At 38.8% G+C, this 20,123-nt stretch overlaps 1 protein-coding gene across 3 annotated transcripts in view; it reads right to left on the bottom strand.

The window, feature by feature from the left end:
* The window catches only part of stox2a (storkhead box 2a), a 47,034-nt gene that overhangs the window by 10,475 nt on the left and 16,436 nt on the right, over nucleotides 1-20,123 (bottom strand). For 2 of the 3 annotated variants that reach the window (XM_036137497.1, XM_036137498.1), the window contains exon 3: nucleotides 8,836-10,400. In XM_036137497.1, the coding sequence (XP_035993390.1) occupies nucleotides 8,836-10,400 (1,565 nt within the window). Of the gene's footprint in view, nucleotides 1-7,891; nucleotides 10,401-20,123 lie in introns of all 3 variants that reach the window. The other variant, XM_012869708.3, reaches the window with a different exon arrangement.

Below are 20,123 nucleotides of genomic sequence, written 5' to 3'. Positions count from 1 at the left end.
AACTGCCATCAAGTGTTTGCAATAGTTGCTGATTTTTACTGCAGAATCGTTTTAATTCAGGGTTTCCGAGCAATAACAGCTTGTCTTAAGGTCATTTAAAACCATCTCAATCTGATTTAAGTCAGAACTTTAAAATAGGCCATTTAAAAACATTCATTTTGTTGGGCTTATCTTTTGAGATATTATGAGGTGGAATTAGTGCTGTTCTTTGGATCAATGTTCTGCTGCATAATCTAAAAGCACTTTAGCTTTAGCTCACAAAATGATTGCTGGTTATTCTTATACTGGATTTTATGGTAGACAGCAGAATTCATGGTTCAATCAATCACAGGAAATGATCCACATCTGTTACCAGTTAAAAAAAAGACCCATGCTGTTTGTGTGGTGTTATATTTTTGAAATGCTGTGCTAGTTTTAGACTTTAAAAAGTCCAGTTTTTGCTCCATCAGTCCACCAAATATTTCATCCATCTATTATTTAGATGCTGATCTGGGTTTTGTTGGGACTTCCAGGATGAGCGGTTAATGTGCTTTTGGAGCAATCTTTGTAGGCTGGCCACTCCTGGAGAGGTTCACCATTGTTCTGTCTTTTCTCCATCAGTGGAAAAAGGTTCTCACTGTGGTTTGCTGACGTCTCAAAGCCTTATAAATAGATTTTAATCGATTCCAGACTGCTTGTTTCATATGTTATCCTATCTCTTCATTGCTTTTTGACATATTTTAGCCCTCCTCATCTTCTCAGAGGTTTTAAGTGATATCTTCATTGTACAGCTGGGCCTGAGTGCAGTTAGGGAAACTAATTATGCTTTTAATTCCTGTTTTAAGAAAGAGGGGTTACTACTTTTTCACAGGTTGGGTTTGTAACCTTAATTAGCAAGTAAACAAAATCAAAATATAATCAAATAAATCTAATACAATCAGACCGATTAAAATGTCATTACATACAGTTAATTTCAATTCTAATTATAAAACAATACAGTAACATTGTGTTTTTAATTTTTTAAGACGTTATCTGTCAAGGGAAGCCCAGCCGAATACATCACTGACTTTACAGCAATCTCCGCTCCTGAGCAAGCATGTTGTGACATTTGCAGAAATCCCTCAAACCAATAAAATACATTGTAATGCATAAAAAGCCTAGATTATTCCATAAAGAGAAAAGGCTCCCAAAAAAAACAATTCATTGGTTTGCTGCAGTTATATGAATACCTTAACAAAGGTGAAATTAGGGGTGGGCAATAATTCGATATCAATATATATCACAACATAACTTTATTCAATAACGGTGATATGACATTTCCAAAATTTCAATATATATTACAGTCTATGATTTCAGCCTGACTTTCCAGGTGTTATGTGTTTTATTTTTTAAAGCAAACATTTATAAAATTTTATATTGTTGCCGTTTTATGAACGTGGCAAAATAATTGTTTATACAGGCATGTGTTGTGGGCATTTTTGGAAGCCTTTCTGCTGCTTTTATTTTGTTTATATCGATATCCTAATTATATTATATCAACGATAATAAGAAATATATCTTGTATATAAGTTTTGGCCGTATCGTCCAGCCCTAGATAAAAATGAAAGATGGAACTCAGGAGATAAGAAGATGCACATAATTGGGGCAAGCCACATTATTAGAATAAGACACATGCTGAAACATACGACCCAAGTATTTCCTATTGAACAACTGACACTGTTGCCAATTGATCCTTGGTGATTGCTCCAAAGCATGCAGCCCATCAATCCTTTATGAACCTGTTCTATTCAGAATCGCCAGTTCTAATGATAAAACTACCTAACGCTGAAGTCCGGTAAATTTTTCTGTCTTGCTTCAACAAGAAGCATTCACTGTGTGCTAAAGACCCTAACTGACAAATTGACAAGAGGCAGTGTGGCGCTCCCATAGAGTAAATCTATCTACATTTTCAGTTCAGTTTGACTGAACTAAAAGTATTTAGAAGTATAACTGGGCTAACTATAACATAACTTCAGTTATTACTACACATTTTTGTCTTGTCTGTAACACATTTCATTTTTTAAACCAGATGCACACAATGATGACACGCTATGATTTTTTTAACGTACTGTGGGACTATGTGATGCTAATTTGACTCAATTAGCTAGTGCTAATTTAGCAAATTTAGACAAATAAAGCCAATTCTGTTTTCAAGCAGTTAGGTTAGCGGCAAATTGGAAGCTAAAAAAACAAATGCCAACTTTAACATTGCTTTAAAAAACAATATAGAACATTCGTTCTGCCTGCGTTTCTAAACAATCTGTAAATATAATTCCGATTGGACTAGTAAAAACAGTCTAGATGCTGAATTGCAAAGGGAGGACATAGAATCAGATAACTTCCACATCATTAATCAGCTTTGGTGACTTTCCGACAGTTATTACAAAATGTTTTGGTCCTGTCTGTTTATCTTTTCTAAGGGTGTCCAGAATCAATGTTGCCAACTCCTCAGGAAGAAAAGCCCTTATTGGCTGTCCTAAAAGTCGCAAGATGATGTCATCTAGTCACTAAATGATCATCACCTAATGTCCAAAATTGTCCATCTGCATAAGATTGTGATAAAATACTGTAGTTAAGGGAAAGAACGTCATGAGGGAGACAAAAAGTGAGTAAAAACTCTTAAATGCTTTATTAGGGATTCAGACCTGGTAAAGTGACCCAAAAGAAACCATGTAGTTATTGTAGTTCAATAATTGCATTTGTTTAGTTTTTTGGTTTAGTTTTCTTAAGCCTAGTATCATTAAAGCTTTGAATCATGGTAACTAAATTATTATTTTTAACCACAACAACCTTATTCTTGTATAAAAATCTACATTTACAATACCAGTTTACCCTAAGAAACAATAGAACTGCACTTGTTAATTTTGTTGCATTAATGTCCATCCATCATCACCTATACACATTTATCCATTCGGGGTTGTGGGGGGCTGCTGACTATCTCTAGCGGCGAGAGACGGGGTTCACACTGGACACTCATCATCAGTCCATGCAGAAATTATTTTAGACAAAGAAAACCTTACATTCATATCCAAACTTGACTGAAACGTGACAAATCAGCAGAGGCTTCACAGATGTGCAATTAATTTGCAGTTTAAATGCGAACAGGCTCCAACCAGAAAGGACTGTTGGGCTGCCTCTGAGTGCTTTAGCAGAGTGAGAGGTCACAACAGTTGTCACTGGCCATTCAGAAGAACAATAAGGCTTCACATCACTCTCCAAAAGTTTCTAATAATGCCACACACAAAGAAAAATCCTAGATTTCACTTATTTTTATTTTTAAAGAGCTCCTAGAGGGGTCTGAAAACTCCCATTATATAGCATACCATAGTCTATTAACAACACTTCCCTTACAAAAATAAAATTGCCAAAATTGGAATTGCATGTAAACTTTAGCATAATCTTAAATAAAGCAAAAAACATTATCTTGTCTGTCACTCAGTCTTAGTTTATCTTTTCGATTGGGTGTCCAGGATGCTGTTAACTCTTCAATGAGGAGTTATTAGTCGTCTGATAGACTAGACTGCATGATCAAATTTACAGACTTTGTCATCTGTGTTTACTTGTAATGGACAGAGGAAGAAACTTCCCCAACCCTAATATGTTTAGGGAACGCCCCCCAGCAGCATTGACTGTTCGTTGAGAAGAGTAAGAATGATGTAATGTAGCTAATGCTAATTTAGCCAAGTAGTTCTTCGGTTTAATCAATTCCATTATCTAGTTCAGGTATGATCAATTTAAGTATTTTAGATTTTGACTAGCAGATGAACAATTCCAGTCCATAGTTCTTAAAACATTGCTTTAACTTTAGACAAGGAATGATATACCAACTTTTAGAAATGCTATAAAATCTATGGTTGCAGCTACCAAGTTTTTTAGTTCAAGTATTCTATTTATTATTCAGACAATTCATTTGAATAAAAATGTGCAAATTCTGTTTCATTTAGAGTTTTTGAGGAAATCTTTAAACCTAATTTGGCTAATTTAGCAAATGGAAATTTTACTAATTCAGCTAAACTAAGCCACACAAATTTATGCTAAAAGTATCATAAGACAGATGAGAAATATTATGATGTTTTAAAATCATGAGTTATTGTGGCTCAAGACCTGATTCTACCCCTGATAACGTGGTTTTAAACTCTGATGAAACAGATTATTTTTTCTGCTATTGGCCAGTCAGGGCAGGACCAAGACTAAAGCTAGCTTCTTTCAAGTTAAAATAACTAAAATTTTAAAAATGTTATTGTATTCATTGCCTTGTTTACTAACCTAGGTGATTATTTACATGTTAAACTCATTTCAGACAGGGTTAGGTGTTGATTATTTAATCATGTCCAGGTCTTGTTTGAGAAAAATTTGTTCCAAAAAATGTTTGACTTTTCAGACTTTACCATACAGCCAGTTTTCAATACGACAAAATTCCAAGTTTTTGTATATACAGCTACACCCTAAATTATTCATACCTGTGGCGGACTTAGGTTTTAACCATATTTTCTTTCAGCCGGGAGGTGTTTTTCTCCTGAAAAATTCTCTAAAAGTGTGGCATCTATTTGTACTGACCCTCCCTGAGGAGGACTAGTTTTTGCTGCAACTAAAGAGTCAAGTCTTTGCTAGCTTTGAAATCTAGACACTTATAAGTTTTGGTCGTGCTTTTTGCCAAAAAAAAAGAGCTAAAGCTCAGTTACTTTTGATGGAGGTGTCTGCAAACAGCAATATCAAGTCCTATCAAGTGATTCTAACACATAAATAAGCTTTGATCTAAACCACCCAGGAATTTCTTGCTGGAAGGCATAATGTCTAACAATTGATCCACCAATCAGCCTGCCAACACAACCAAAAACAGGTTATCCCCAACTGTATTATAAGCCTGGTGTGCCACCAGACTTTACTTGACTCCCCGTCAGGCTAAGCATTGTTTTTTTTTATTTTAAATACAGAGCTGTCAAGTCTCACGCAATGAGCATGAGACATATGCATTTTCCTGGCTTCTCACACACACCGCACATAACATTTCACACGCGGAAAGATAACAAAGCCACATGGGCAGCGAGGGATCTGTTCACTGCATGCCCCCCACCACCACCATCATCACCCCACCCTGACAGCGATGCGCAGACCAACCCCCCCAACCCCTTTTTTACATAAATCTCAAAGTTACTTTGCATGTAACTTGACACCTCTGTAAATACATTTTTTATTCACCAATAACAGCAGCTATGTTTACATGCACAAAATTTTGCTATGGCGACTCAAAAATAAAAAAAATAACTGGATTGTGCCGTTTATACAGGCACACAATCAGTTAATCTGATCATGATTTGCTTTTATATGCACCTGGCTTTATTCAGAATAGAACCACTGACATACGCAGAGTTAAAAAAAACACAGAAAAAGTACTCCCATCTTTGCTATACAACAAAAAATTTCAAACAAAGCAGTGTATGAGTCTGTTTGTCTTCTAAGTGCCCAGGATGGACTTGCCCCAGGTTCTAATTACGGTTAAGACAGTACTGAACTCCTTAATTAAGCTACATCAAGGTGCTTAACAATTTTGACCTCTTTAATGTTTCTAATGTAAAAGCTGTATTGCGCACACAGCACACAGCAATACAGCGTCTAGCCACTCAGACATATGCCACTTTGATGTGGGGCTAAGGTCAGCTTGCTATATCCAGAGAAACTTGCTTCTGACAAGTGTTTACATGCATGCCGATCGTATTGCCAATCAAAATCCAGTATTCAACTTCTCTTAGTTACATTACAATTTAATTTCGATCCAGTTGAATCTGATCAGAATATTCCAACTGGCTGTTTACATGACACATTTTTAGTCCGATCTCACGTTTATTCCAATTACTTATGCTAGTGATACCAAAGATGGTATATAGTGGGGCTGTCAAAATAATAGATGCCTTGATGTTTGAGAGCAACACAAAAAAAAGTTTATATGATAGTTTAGTAGTAAACCTCCCAGGCAACATAAGCCAATGCTAGCTGTTATTAGCTTGACGGACATGGAAAGCCCAATGACCAGGCATGAGCTCCTCCTTTGAGCTGTGCAGTGCTGCACCACACAATGCTCTGTACCCATCCCCTGTCCATCCCCCGCCCCTCACAAATCTCCACAAACCAAGCGCTAAGTGGACAATTGGTGACTCATATAACCTTGTTACCATATGGTGTAATCTCTGGCAATGTCAGCTAAATATTTAAAAATGGCATAGTTTATCAAACATAAATGACAATTCTTTATCCTCCAAGTTGAGTAATTTAGAGATCTAATGCAAAATCAACTGACCAGAATTTGGTGATTTTCTCCTTGATTGCTTCTGACCAGTGACCAGCCAGTCAGAAAACTGAACAATCCAACTTTTTCCAATTAGTAAATGCACATACCTAACACTCCCATTTAATTCAGAAGAGTTAATTTTCATAGTGCCAATTCAAAGTAAAGGCTGCAACATACTCTGAAAAGCAAGAAATTTGTTCTCGCTCCCCAAGCTGCGAGAACAAAATGACATAGTTTTGTTTTCGCAGCGCTGCTCTGAGAGCTCTCGCTTCTTGTTCTCAGCACAATCTCTCTGAGCAGAACTTTTATTCCGCAGGCTGTCCAACTACTGTTGTGTAATTGGTCAGGATTTGGATGGACGTGTTTAAGTTGGAAAAGCCGAAATGTTTCATGCATCCGTCGAACTAAACACTGTATTTGCCCTGTTCAACTCTGGTGGCTTAAGCGGCAGAACATGCCACTTTGACTCACTTGCCCCACTTTGACACATACCCCAATCAATCTTCAACAACCGCAAATAACAACAAGATTCTAAAATGTTGCTCCCCTCTTCTCGTTTACTGCATTGTGGTTTTGTCTGTAAAATTTCCACATTCTTAATGCCATTGTGACGTGTGGTATAGCGGGGGGACTTCAGGAGTTTGGCAGCTGAGCTTCTTGTGAACTATGAATGGACAGAGCCAAATCAAACTTTTTTGTTGTCCTTGCCACCCCAAGAACAAAAATGTATTTCTCAGTTCTCGCCGAGTATGTAGCAAGCTCAACTGTCATCATCTCAAGCCACCAATTCATCTTTAATCATTCAGTCTCTCTCTTCGATGTGAAAGTTCTCACTGAGAGGAGAAGAGTTAGCTCCTTTAAATATTGATTGGGTGCTTAAAAATGAAGTTAGAGTAATCATAAAATGGGAAATATGTTATTTATAAGAAAACTATTTCGGCTGCTCATTAAACTTGCAACTTGTTATCTAAAGAGAGTCGTACTTTGGCAGCTAAGTTGCTCTGTTTAATCCTTTTGAGTTTTCATCATGTGGCTGACATGGAGCATCCTGGATTTGGACGTTTTAAAGGTTTTTTTTAGAGTTAAGGTACAAATCTACATTATCCACATAACAGAGAAAAGACAAAATTTCAAATTTAATTATTGATTCAATCATTTTCATCCATCCGTCCATTGCCTATACCCACTTAATCTCTGTAGGGTTGCGTGTGGTCTGCGGTCTATTTCCAAAGGTCTTTGTGGGTTTATAAAGTGTTTGTATAGACTTATAAATCATTTCATTTGCTTAAATGAAAACAAGCTAGATTTCTATTGCTTCTTGAAAGGCTTCTTATTTTTAAACACTTAGGATTGCCATGTCCAAGATGAAGTTTTAAAAAAGTACTAGCATGTGATTGAACAACACTGGAAGAGTGTGTCAAAAAGAGTGTCATGACTTCTAAAATACATATATTTGATGCTTGTATATGGGTCTGACATTTCAAAATCGTTGTGATTTGACCACAAACAGATGGACCTGACACTTTGAGGACATTGTCTTCTAGTTTGTCAAGTTTTGAAGAATGCATATTTCTCTTTTGCTCTTACCTGGGAGAGTTGAAGCCACTGTCCACCGTGACACTGCTGCTGTCCATGCTGTCCAAACGGGCAGAGTGCGCCGACTTCTGACTGCTGCTGTTTTCCGTCTCCTTGGGGCTGAGCAGGGTCAGATTGGTCTCAAGTTTCCGCTGCAAATCGTGCTCCTTCTCCCGTTCCAGAAGCCACTGCATGGTTCCTTCTCCTCCACCACCGCTGCTGCCTCCAACATTTCCTCCTCCTTCCCCATGGTCTTTGCTGTCCTCTGCTGTGGCCAACTCTTTGTGCGAGTCCTCCTCTGCCTCTTCCTCCTCCTCATCGTCCGATACGTTGTAATAGTCAAAGGAGGCAGAGGGGACTGTTGGCTCTAAGCTGCTCTGTAAAACTGCAGGTGATGCTGAGGAAGTGGCTGAATTGGAAGGCTGCTGGGGCTCAGGATTGTCTAGGGCCTCTGTTGATTTGGCATGTGAGGCTTTCCGCAATGTGCCAGACTTGGTGTAGCTGCTGTCCACATAGCCAGGGGACAAGGCATTATGTGGAGGTTTGAACAGAGTGTCCTTGCTGAAAATCTCCTTCCTCTTAATCACCAAACTGCCTCCTCCCCCTCCGGGATCTACATTGTGTTGGTGTGGTGTCAAACGGGCATTTTGTACTGGTTCTGGCGTCTGGCTTGGCGTCAGTCGCGCTGAACCGCTCTGTCCCTTTGCTGCCGACATGTCCTCTTTGTACTCCATTGTATGAGGAGAGGTAAGGTGAGGAGTTTGCCGGTCAGCTGGAGAGCCCTTTCGGATTCCCCCTGATGAGGTTAATGTGTCATATTCTGATTTTGCCTGAGGCGAAGGGGCAGTAAGGATTGTTTCATTTGATGTATTGCACTGGAAGTACTCATCTGTAGAGGGCTTAGGAGAAAGTCCCATTAGCTCATTGTACGTCGGCAAGCTGTCTCTGCTTTTGTTCCTTTCCATTGTACTCCGGATCCTAGACTCGTCCAGACTCCCTTTCCCCAAATCAGGCACATTAAAGTCGGAGTGGAACTTAGCAGCAGAGAACATGATCCTTGAGTAGTGGGAGGATTTCTGTGTGGCCCGTAGGGTACCATCATCAGTGTAGTAATGACTACGCTCCTCCAGACTGGGTTCAAAGTCTTCTGGCGCGCCCAGTGACGGGCCCTTGAGAGAGTTGTCCATTGACCGAGATCGTTCCTTAGCTTGATCTGACCTCTCATGTCGAGACTTCCTGTCCTGATTGTGGCTGTGACTTCTTTGCACTCTGGACTGACATGTTCCACGTGAAGGCTCAGGAAAGGGCATCTCAGTTCGTCTCTTGGCCAGCTCCCCAGACACATCCCACTCGGGCGTAACCGGGCAGTACGATTCAGTAATATTGGGGTTACTGTGAACCAGGTACGTCGCACCTCCACTTCGCCTGCGCTCTAGAGTGTACATAGCTTCCCGAGGCGAGCGAACCAGCGAGTGGCTAAAGAAGCGGTAATCTCTTTCCATAAACACAAGATCCCAGTTTGAACCCTCAGATGGGTCTCCCCTGGATGTCCTTGGTTTGCTGTGAGAGCGAGACTTACCATGAGGCGCCCTCCGGTGGCCCCTGCCCCTCCGGCTGCGTGCACTGTGCTGGGCAGAAGATCCCGCCTTGTTCTTTTGTGTACGCTCTTCCTCCAGCCTCTTCATTACAGCGGTGTGCCTCGCAACATTCTCCACTGTTAGGTCAGGGTTGATCCTGCGAATTATCTCCATCTCCACCTCCCGCGGAATAGGCGTGGTTGGCACATCCTCGTCACGTAGGGGCCACTCCTCAGGGGGGAACTGGGCTGAGAAGGTAGCCAGCTGTCGCATTTTATCCTTCTTGAAACTTAGTCTGAAAAGTTTGAGACCAAACCTTTTGGCTTGCTTCTCACCACTTCCACCACCACTTGCCTCTTTCTTTTTGGTCAGAGTGTCAGCTTTATAAGGGAAAGAAGTAATGCCTTTGCTCTTATCAGCTTGATCTTGAGCAGGCGGTGACTGTATAGGAGGAGAAGTGGGAGCTGGGGGATGGGGGTATGATGGCGGCTCTCCTCGGTGTTCCTTGGCTGACGTGCTCGGAAGAGTCTCCCCGCCATTCTGATCCTTGGGTGGCTTGTTTTGATAGGAATCTCCCTTGTGCTCCTTGGGTGACTTACTTTGGAGCGCAGAGCCATGAAGTCTTGACTGGTCGTCACGATAGGAGTTGTATGAGTCACTGTGGTTCTTGCGAGGAGGCCTCTCTCTCAGGCAGCCCGGTGTGGACGGTGTGACGTTTCCAGACTGAGGCGAGGTGCAGTTCTGTGGCTGTTGCTGCTGCTGACGCTCTGGCAGCCGATCCTCCATGTGATACCACTTGTTGTTTGTTCTGATGAGGGAGGGAGTGATAAAGTACGTCTGGGGAGTGACGATGAAGTAGCCCTCTGGAGTTGGATATATCTTCCTCTCTCGCACCAGCATGTTCAGAGTATGTCGCAGGACCTCTGGGCTGGGTGTAGGCACGCCTGCAAGAAACAAATATTAGGTGCGATGAAACTAAATTTGGTGCAGTCACAAGGCAGGTCATCAATAACAACATAAGTAGACACAGACCATCCATCCATCTAATAAAGGCTCAGTATAATAAATTATTATGTCCAAAGATGTGTCAGAAGTTGAGCTCCAAACTTTATTTTAAGAACAGCAATTCAAAAGGTTAGCAGGAGCATCCAATGTGTCTCCTAAGATTTTCTTTAAATTATATTTTATCAAAATAAATGTGAAGTACTTATAAAATAAAGAACAGACTTAAGTTATTATATATGAAGCTTGTTTTGTACCAAAAATGTATTTAAGCAATATTGACTGTAATGGAAAATATGCACTGCATAGAGGTAGTAGTTTTGAAGTCAAGAGAAAACTAAAGAATTATTAGACAATGTCTGCATTAAAGCATAACATGTTTAACAGTAATGTGGCTTTCACCAAACTCCAAACAAAATGTGTCTGAAAAGAGTTTAATAAGTCCTCAGATATGATGCATTTCATAAAAAGAAAAAAGCATATTCCTGTTGATATGATCTGATAATGACCAATATGAGCCAATTAAATGGAAGTTGGCTGATTTGGATCGTTAAGTGTTGCAATATTAATAAAAACAGGTGCAAACCTTTAAAATTAAGATAAACACTAGTTGTGCACTCCAAACATATGGCATGACAACATCTTTTTGGTTTTGAAATATGTATGTTTCAATTATAATGTTGTACTATACAGGCATAACTATCTTAAATTTGGAAGAGTCACCTTACTAGGGAAATACGAACAAAAGAAATATGCCAAATGTGTTAAGGACTGCAGCTGACTGACATCCCAATTTTCATTGGAATGTAAAATTAGGGAAAACTGTATTCAGCATTTTTTCTTCTTTTAAGAAAAAATTTTTTTGAGGGCCAATTTAAGCTGTAATTTATGCAGTTACCAGTACATCCAATCATCGCTCTGATGGGGCTAGTTTGTCAGAATAAACTACCTTTTGAAGATGATAACCTTTAAGCAGGTATTAAATACGGTATTCATTAAAACCACATTTTTGTATGGAAATTTATTTTAAACAAATGTTTAAAACAAATGTGTTTTCATTATATGTAAGCAGAAAATCAACATAATTATAAGAAATAAAGGCTTGAAAGCTTCAGTCTTTGTTGAACTTAATGAATTGAGTTACTGAAATAAACAAACTTTTCAATAATATTTTCATTTATTGAAGATGACTGTGTTTTCTGCCCTTTTTGAGAAGAAAATGTAGTCTTTACAGTGCTTTTACTGGATTAACATTGAAGCATTAAAAAAATTGAAGCTCTTGCAGCATGTTGCTTTAATTATTTAAAGATGTAGCTTGAAATCATTAAATGATAATGTAGCATCTTGTTACAACTGAAACCAGATGTTTACATACAGTGTATGTATGCTTTTATCTATCCTTTTGTGTCAATGCCTCACCATACGTTAGACTAAAGGTTTGATGTTTTAAGTCAGTTAGGATTACCAAAATTCTTTATACTTACAAAAAGGCAGAATAGTCACAGATCTTTTAATTACTTTTCAAAGTCAGAAATTTACATAAGATAACATTAATATCCCTTTAAAAAACTGGGAAAGAGTGGGTAGCATGGCAGTCGCCACAGTGAGTCCTCTGTCCTATCCTAGCATGTGTCTCCTATCTTCTGTATCTTCTTCTCTCACACCATCTGCCTTCATTTCCTCTTTCACTTCATCCATAAATCTCCTCTTTGGTTTTCCTCTAGGCTTCCTGTCTAGCAGTTCCACCATCAACATCCTTTTGCTGCTGTACTCACTGTCCCTCCTCTCTACATGTCCAAACCATCCCATTCTGGCCTCTATGACTTTATCTCCAAAACATCTAACATGAGCTGTCCCTCTGATGTACTCATTCCTGTTCCTTCATCCTCTCTCCCAGAGAGAACCTCAGCATCGTCATCTCTGCTACCACCAGCTCTGCCTCCTGTCTATAAACCGTACAACATCGCTGGTCTTACCACCGCCTTGTACATCTTTTCCATCTCGTCAAAACTCTCAACAAATAACACACCTAACATTTTCTCTACCTGTTCCAACCTGCTTGGACATGTGTCTTCACCTCGTGTCTACACTCACCATTGAGTCCACTAAGTCCTTAAAATCCTCTGTCTTCTCTATCTCTGCTCCTTATAGCCTCACAGATGCACTTTGGCTCCTTTCATTCACACAGATGTATTCTGTCTTGCTACAGCTAATCTTCCTTCCTGTCCTTTGAAGGACTTACCTCCATCTTTCTAGGTTTTCTTCCACCAGCTCCCTACTCTCACCTCCGATCACAATATCATCTGCAAACATAATAGTCCATGGAGATTCCTGTCTAATCTCATCTGTCAACCTGCTCATCTCAACGATCCTTGATGCAGTCCCACTTCCACCTTGAACTCCTTTGTCACACTTACAGCACACCTCACCACTGTCTTACAACTCTCATACATGTCCTGAACCACTCCAACATACTTCTCTGCAATTGGTATGTGATGTCGCTTCCTTGTGTGACATCAACATCAAAAGAAATCAGTCAAGATTTTAGAACGTTTACTGTGGCTCTCCACAAGTAATAGCCTTGGGTTCAGTTTGCAAACGCTCGAAGGTGCCTAGTTCATAATTTCTAACAACTATACACATATATAAAGATCCTGGGGACGTAATCAGGAATTAGATGGATTGTGTGTGCCAGAAGTGAAGATGTCCTGATATGAAATGTGCAAATCCAGCCCAAAACTAAAGCAAAAGACCTTGTGAAGATGCTGACCTGTTATTTTTCAGAGTTCAACGAGTCCTGTACCAACGGGAACTGAAAGGCCACTCACAGAGGAAGAAGGGAAAAGCAACATAAAAAGCCATTGTGTAGACTGGACTCAAGGACAAAGCTTTTCATTTTTTGGAGATATGTGATGTGATAGGTCTAAGGTGGGTCTAAAATTCCAGCAAAGTTTGGTTATAATCTTGTAGAAGGATAACCAAGGATACCCAAAACATTTTACAGAGGTCTTACAGTTCAGGCAATATTACCAAACAATGAACCTTTGTCTTTGAAAAAGAATCTAAGAGAAAGGTCAACTCCCATTCTGGCATTTAGCAAATATAAATTATTTTGGTAATCCTAGCTGACCTGAAACAGCAAACATTTAGTCTGATTTAACTTTGACAGTGAGAAAAAGAGGTTACGTGTCTTTTTATGCGGTGTATTTAAACATCTCTGTAGGTTGAGGTGAATAACAAATACAATTCTACATGAAATTAATGTACAATGAAATTGGGTAGAAAGATGTTTATTAAAAATTGCTTAAAAATTACTAAATAGCATAATGTGGTTGCATTACTGTGCATACCCTGAAACTAACATTTTACTGAAACATCCTTTGATTTTCTTCCAGCTCTCAGGCTTGCTGGATAGGCCTTTTTCAGCATGGCACATTTTGACTGAGCAGTATTTGTACACTTTTCTTAACTTTAACCCTCCAAATCTGTCAGTTTATAGGTGGATGTCCTGTGCAGGTTCCTCACCCCACAGATTTCTGATGTGGCTGGGTGATTCTAAAACTTAAATTTTCTGGTGACGCCATTCATTTGTTGATCTGAATGTTTGCTTTGGATCTTTGTGTTGCTAAAAAGTAATATACCCAGAACTTTCCAGAAAATCCTGCAGCTTAATTAGTATTGCTGCAGGCCTCCTGGCAACCTCCCTGACCAGTTTTCTTCTTGTCTTTTCATTCGTTTTGGAGAAGAGTCCAGTTCTTGCAAATGTCATTGTTGCACCATATTTCCTGCACATTATGACATTTTCGCTCAGTTCTATAGTATATTTAAGGCATTTGAAATATTTATTTTATATCCTGTGTAATACCTTTTTAATAATATTCTCATGGCCTCAGATAATGGACTTGTGTCTGTACTTGTCCTGTTAGATCTCAGTGCTGCATTTGATACAGTTGATCACAATATTCTCCTAAAAAGACTTGAACATACTGTAGGGATTAAGGGGAAAGCATTAGGCTGGTTTAAATCATATCTGTCTGACAGATTCCAGTTTGTTCACGTCAATAATACATTTTCTTCAAACTCTAGGGTCACTTGTGAAGTAACCACATGATTCAGTCCTTGGACCAGTTCTCTTTACTATATATATATGCTTCCGATTGGTAAAATTATCAGACAGCATAGGATTATTTTCCACTGTTATGCTGATGACACTCAGCTATGTTTATCCATAAATCCTGCCAAATCCAAAAAATTACATTGACTACAGGCATGTCTTGATGAGATCAAAACCTGGATGAGAAGATAGAAGTTGTCATTTTTGGACCAGAGTCCTTAAGAGATAAGTTTCTTAATCAATCACCTAATCTGGTTGGCATTAAATTGGGCTCTGGTAATAAAAATAACACCTTGGTTTTATAGTTTTGCTGCTGGAGGACATCAAGATCTAGTTTTCTCACTCTGCTGAGTTCTCCTTCTGTTCTCCAATTTGCATAGTTTTTTGGCATTTTAACTTTTAACTTTTTGTTCTCTGTCTTTTTTTCTCTTCATAGTAGGTACACCTGGACTGCCATTATGTTAGCTGTGACATTATTATAATAACACCTTGGTGTTATTTTTGACCAGGATATTACATTTAAATCATATATTAAACAGGTTTCCAGGGTTTCCTTTTTTCACCTCTGGAATATCGCCAAAATATGAAATATTCTGTCCAGAACAGATACTGAAAAGCTGGTCCATGCATTTGTTACTTTAAGGCTGGACTATTGTAATTCTTTGCTATCAGGAACTCCACAAAATGCAGTTCGAAGCCTACAGCTGATCCAAAATGCTGCAGCAAGAGTTCAGATGAAAATCAACAAGAGGGATCATATTTCTCCAATTTTAGCTTCCCTTCATTGGCTTCCTGTTAAATTAAGAATAGAATTGAAAATTCTCAGAGCTCTGATTACCCCGTATGTTCCTAACAGAGCACTTCGCTCTCAGACTGCAGGTCTGCTGGTGGTTCCTAGAGTCTCTAAAAGTAGAATGGGAGGCAGATCCTTTAGCTATCAGGCTCCTCTCCTGTGGAACCAACTCCCAGTTTTGGTCCGTGAGGCAGACACCCTGTCTACTTTTAAGACTAATCTTAAAACTTTCCTTTTTGACAAAGCTTATAGTCAGAGTGGCTTAGGCTACCCTGAGATATCTTTGTAGCTATGCTGCTATAGTTTTTTCTCACTCTGCTGAGTTCTCCTACTGTTCTCCAATTTGCATTGTTTTTTGGCATTTTAACTTTTAACTTTCTGTTCTCTGTCTTTTTTTCTATTTATAGTAGGTACACCTGGACTGCCGTTCTGTTAGCTGTGACATCATCAGGGGAGGCAGATCATCCGCTATTACCAGATAACATAGAAAGTACCCCTGGATCAATGTGAGCTTCTGTGCTTTCTGTGTCTCTGCTCTGTCTTCTCTAAGCCCCAGTGGGTCGAGGCAGTTGAGCGTTCACACTGAGCCTGGTTCAAGTTCTGCTGGAGGTTTTCCTTCCCATTAAAAGGGAGTTTTCCTCTCCACTGTCGCTTCATGCATGCTCAGTATGAGGGATTGCTGAAAAGCCATCAACAATGCAGACGACTGTCCACTGTGGCTCTACGCTCTTTCAGGAGGAGTGAATGCTGCTTGGAGAGACTTGATGCAACCTGCTGGGTTTCCTTAGAGAGGAAACTTTTTACAAATCTGTCTGTATGATTTGATTGAATTTTACTTTGTAAAGTGCCTTGAGATGACACGTGTTGTGAATTGGTGCTATATAAATAAAATTGAATTGAATTTAAAATTAGACCTAATGCTTTGGGAGCTGTGGACAACAGCTTTTTCTGTGAGTTGCAACTAAGAAATTGTAAGTTAAAGCCAACTAGAGTGGCACAAATGTATTTGAAAAGACAGCAAGGGTGTACTGACTCCTAATTAATATGAGTTAGGCCCATTCTGACCACATCTCCAGTTATAAGAGGATGTACACACTTATGCAACCATAGTATTTTAATCAACAAAGACTTCCTTATGCTGTCAACTCAATTGTAAATGTTGGAAGTCTAGTAAATGTGCAATTGCAACCACAAATTTTCAACCCCCCACAAAAGTCGCAATATTTTATCAATTAAAGTTTATTATGGGTTTAGTGATTCATAAATGCAACATTAAAAATGCTCGATCTAGTTAGGTACTACATTTAGCTAAGACAGTCATGTCACAAATATTAAATCCCTACATAATGTTTTTTATGCCGTTTGACTGATTTTCTGACCTAAAGTGAAGTTTCATGGGAAGTCTATAATGGCCCTCTGTTTGCTTCATCTGTGATGTGTATGTATAAACCCCACCCATGAAGGTATAAAGGTGAGTTGCAATCATGGGAAACACAAAAGAGCTTCCAGAAAAGGTGAGAGGATATTATTTCATTACACCTGAGAATAAGATTGCCAAAAAAAATTATTTTCCAAGAGACACCACTGGGAGCATTATAAGAGTTCAAATCACGGATTGAACAGCTGCAAACCAGCCTGGCCGCAAAAAAATCCCAAAATTTCATCCAACGCTCTTGGCTGTTTAGTTAGAACAGCTGAGAAAAAAACGTTGTGTGACTGGAAGACACCTACAGGATGACATGATGAAGGATGTAACTACTGCTTCAGAGGAAACGGCATAAACAAGGACTTGCTGCTTGAATTGCAATGTCTGTTCTGTCTTCTGTAACACCCAGTCGGTCTAGGCAGATGACTGTTCATACTGAGCCCGGTTCTGCTGGAGGTTTTTCCTTCCCGCTAATGTGTGTTTTTTCTTTCCACTGTCGCTTCATGCTTGCTCAGTATAAGGGATTGCTGCAAAGCCATGGGCAAAGCAGACGGCTCTCCCTGTGGCTCTATGCTTCTCCAGGAGTGAATGCTGCTTGTCGGGACTTTGAAGCAATAAACTGGTTCCCTTATATAGGAAATGTTTGACCAATCTGTATAATATGATTGAATTTGACTTTTTAAGTGTCTAGAGATGACATGTTTCATGAATTGGTGCTATATAAATAAAATTGAATTGAAATTGAGAAAAACATCCTGAATTTTCAGCCTGATTTAAAGAAGGTTGTTGCAGCAAGAAAGCCATCAAACATCTCCAAGCTAGAGGCCTTTGGGCGTGATGAATTTGCAAAGAACTTGTCAGCACTTATTGAAACTGTTTGTTGGCAGTTATAAAAGCTAAAGCATTCTCAGAAAAAGTACTAAACTTGGGGGTTGAAAAACACTACAAACATGTCAAAAGAGTTAAAAATCTTTATTTTATGTTCAAAGTTTGGTCAGTTTTTTTTTTTTTTTTGGTCAGCGAACACACATTTTGTTGTTCGCTGAAGTGTTTTTTGTTATTTATTGTCATCCACATCACTAAAATTTCTGTCGAGACTGAGGGGGTTGGATATTTTTGATTGCAACTGAACTACAAACTTAGCGCTGGTTGCACGAGATTGACGCTCTGCAGACAGAAAATAGACGTCTACATTAATATTCAGCCTTTATTTTGACCAATAATAGTATCTTACAGTTTAAACACTGTCTTTTGGTAGAGTTATGTTCATGTAATTGGTATTACTGTCACCGTCTTAAAAGTGAGTATCACTGCCATCACACATTTACCTCATATCTCCAATTTTCATTTCCTGTGAAAATCAACTATTTTTCGTCCTTCACATCAGTCTGTGGTTTGATAAATAGGCTACACTGAAATGCAACAAAATGTATCAAGAACAGGACATGACTTTGACCAAATCGTAACAATCAACGTTCATCTGACAGCGACAATGTGCACATTTTTCATAACTAGAAATTATTCAACTGTTTTATGTATGCATTTAAGTTTTTACAAGAAAACACACAGGCTCTCGTTCTCAAAAATTTACACATTAGAACGGATATCATGAAATTCAGTGTGTTGCTTAGAGATGGCCAATGTGATTACTACTACGGAAAGGTTTTTAAATAGGAAAACGAATTAAAACATTTCACCTCACAAGAGATTCAATCTTATTTCAGCACTTTAACAAAAACTGTTAGGATGTTGATTAATCTTATCAATAGAATTAATATTAGATAGATAATTGCCAATCATCCATTTTCTATACCTGCTTATCCATGTAGGGTCACAGTTAGGCTGGTGCCTGTCTCCAGCGGTCAATGGTTGAGATAAATAAATAATATTCAAGTCCTAATTGTTTTTATAATTATATCCCCACAATAGAAAAAGTCAAAGCATTAGGCCACGAGAAAGAGATACAGAAGGGTGAAAAAGTATTTACCCTGTCACAGATTTTTTTATTTTATTTTGTATAACACCTAAATGTTTGAGGTCCTCAAAGACAACTTAACATCAGACAAAGATGACCTCTATAAAATGTACCATACATTTCTTTATTTTTAAAAGAGGTTTTCTTTGATTAATGGAAGTGAAAGAAAGAAATTAGTGGTTTTCTTTGATTAATGGAAAAAGGTTAAACCAACCTAGTCCTGTGGGAAGAGGTAATTGTGCCTAAACTTAATACAACGTTTTGGAGGAACATTTAGTTGCAGAATGGTTTTAATATTTATTTATTTATTTTTTGGTTTTAATAGAGACATTGGATGACAGGTCTATTCAAAGTAATGCTGCAGCACCTCAACAAGATTTATGTCCAGACTCTGAGTAGGCTGCTTGAAAACTGTTGTTTTTTTAGGCCATTTGAACTTGTTGGAAGCTTCAAATCATTGTACTACTGTAAAATCAAAATGTATAAGAGCTTTAGATCACAAATTGTGGCCAAGACGTTTTCCTTCAAAATCTGAGCACAATTCATAGTTCCAGCGATTACGGCATGTCGTCCGGGTCCTGAAGCAGCGAAGCAGGCCCAGACCATCACACAACCACCACCATGTTTGATGCTCTCTTTCTGAGGTCTTACGTTAGTTTTATGTTGGGGTGGAAAATATGATGATATTAGACCGTGACTGATTGGAATGCGTCCACGACCAGCCAAAGCAGAAAGATCGTGGGATCATCTATGGGACATATTCTATGCTTTGCAGTTCTATGCTTTCACTTAAAAACATGAGTTTGGTTTTGGTCCTTTTTCTTCAGCTTCCTGAATCAACTTTAATGTTTCAGGGATGAAATGGTTGCTGGTCTTAATCACTACTTTAGTAAAAATTTAGATTTTTATGTTGTTAGAATTAAAGCATTAAATTGGAATTAAAAGCACATTTAGTTGCCTTTCTCTTAAAACCTTTGAGTTTGTTTAATTGTGTGTTGGTTGTGTTGCTTCTGATGCAAACAGAAGAGAGTGAAAGCAGAGTCGGGATATTACAACAACCAAAGAGCATAAACTGTTCAATGTACCTGTACTGTGGACTTTATATAGGAATGCTTTTTCCAGATTTCCTTTTATGCTCACTACATGCAGAAGGAAAGAAGAGCAGCCCTCTCCTCCTGTTAGTCGTATGGCGGCTAATGCTAGGTTAGTAAACGTTAAGCAGGATGTTTGAGCCTTCGGAATCGGCAGGTTTGTTTGCTAACCTTGTTACCAGCCTATCAGATTTATTGGACTGCCACCATCGCATCGGACGGTGTGCTCATACTTGGCAAGATCATCCAGGTAATAATAGGAACTT

This window comes from Fundulus heteroclitus, chromosome 5, assembly GCF_011125445.2.
Source record: "Fundulus heteroclitus isolate FHET01 chromosome 5, MU-UCD_Fhet_4.1, whole genome shotgun sequence".
NCBI lineage: Eukaryota > Metazoa > Chordata > Actinopteri > Cyprinodontiformes > Fundulidae > Fundulus > Fundulus heteroclitus.
This window is presented reverse-complemented; position numbering and strand designations above follow the sequence as displayed.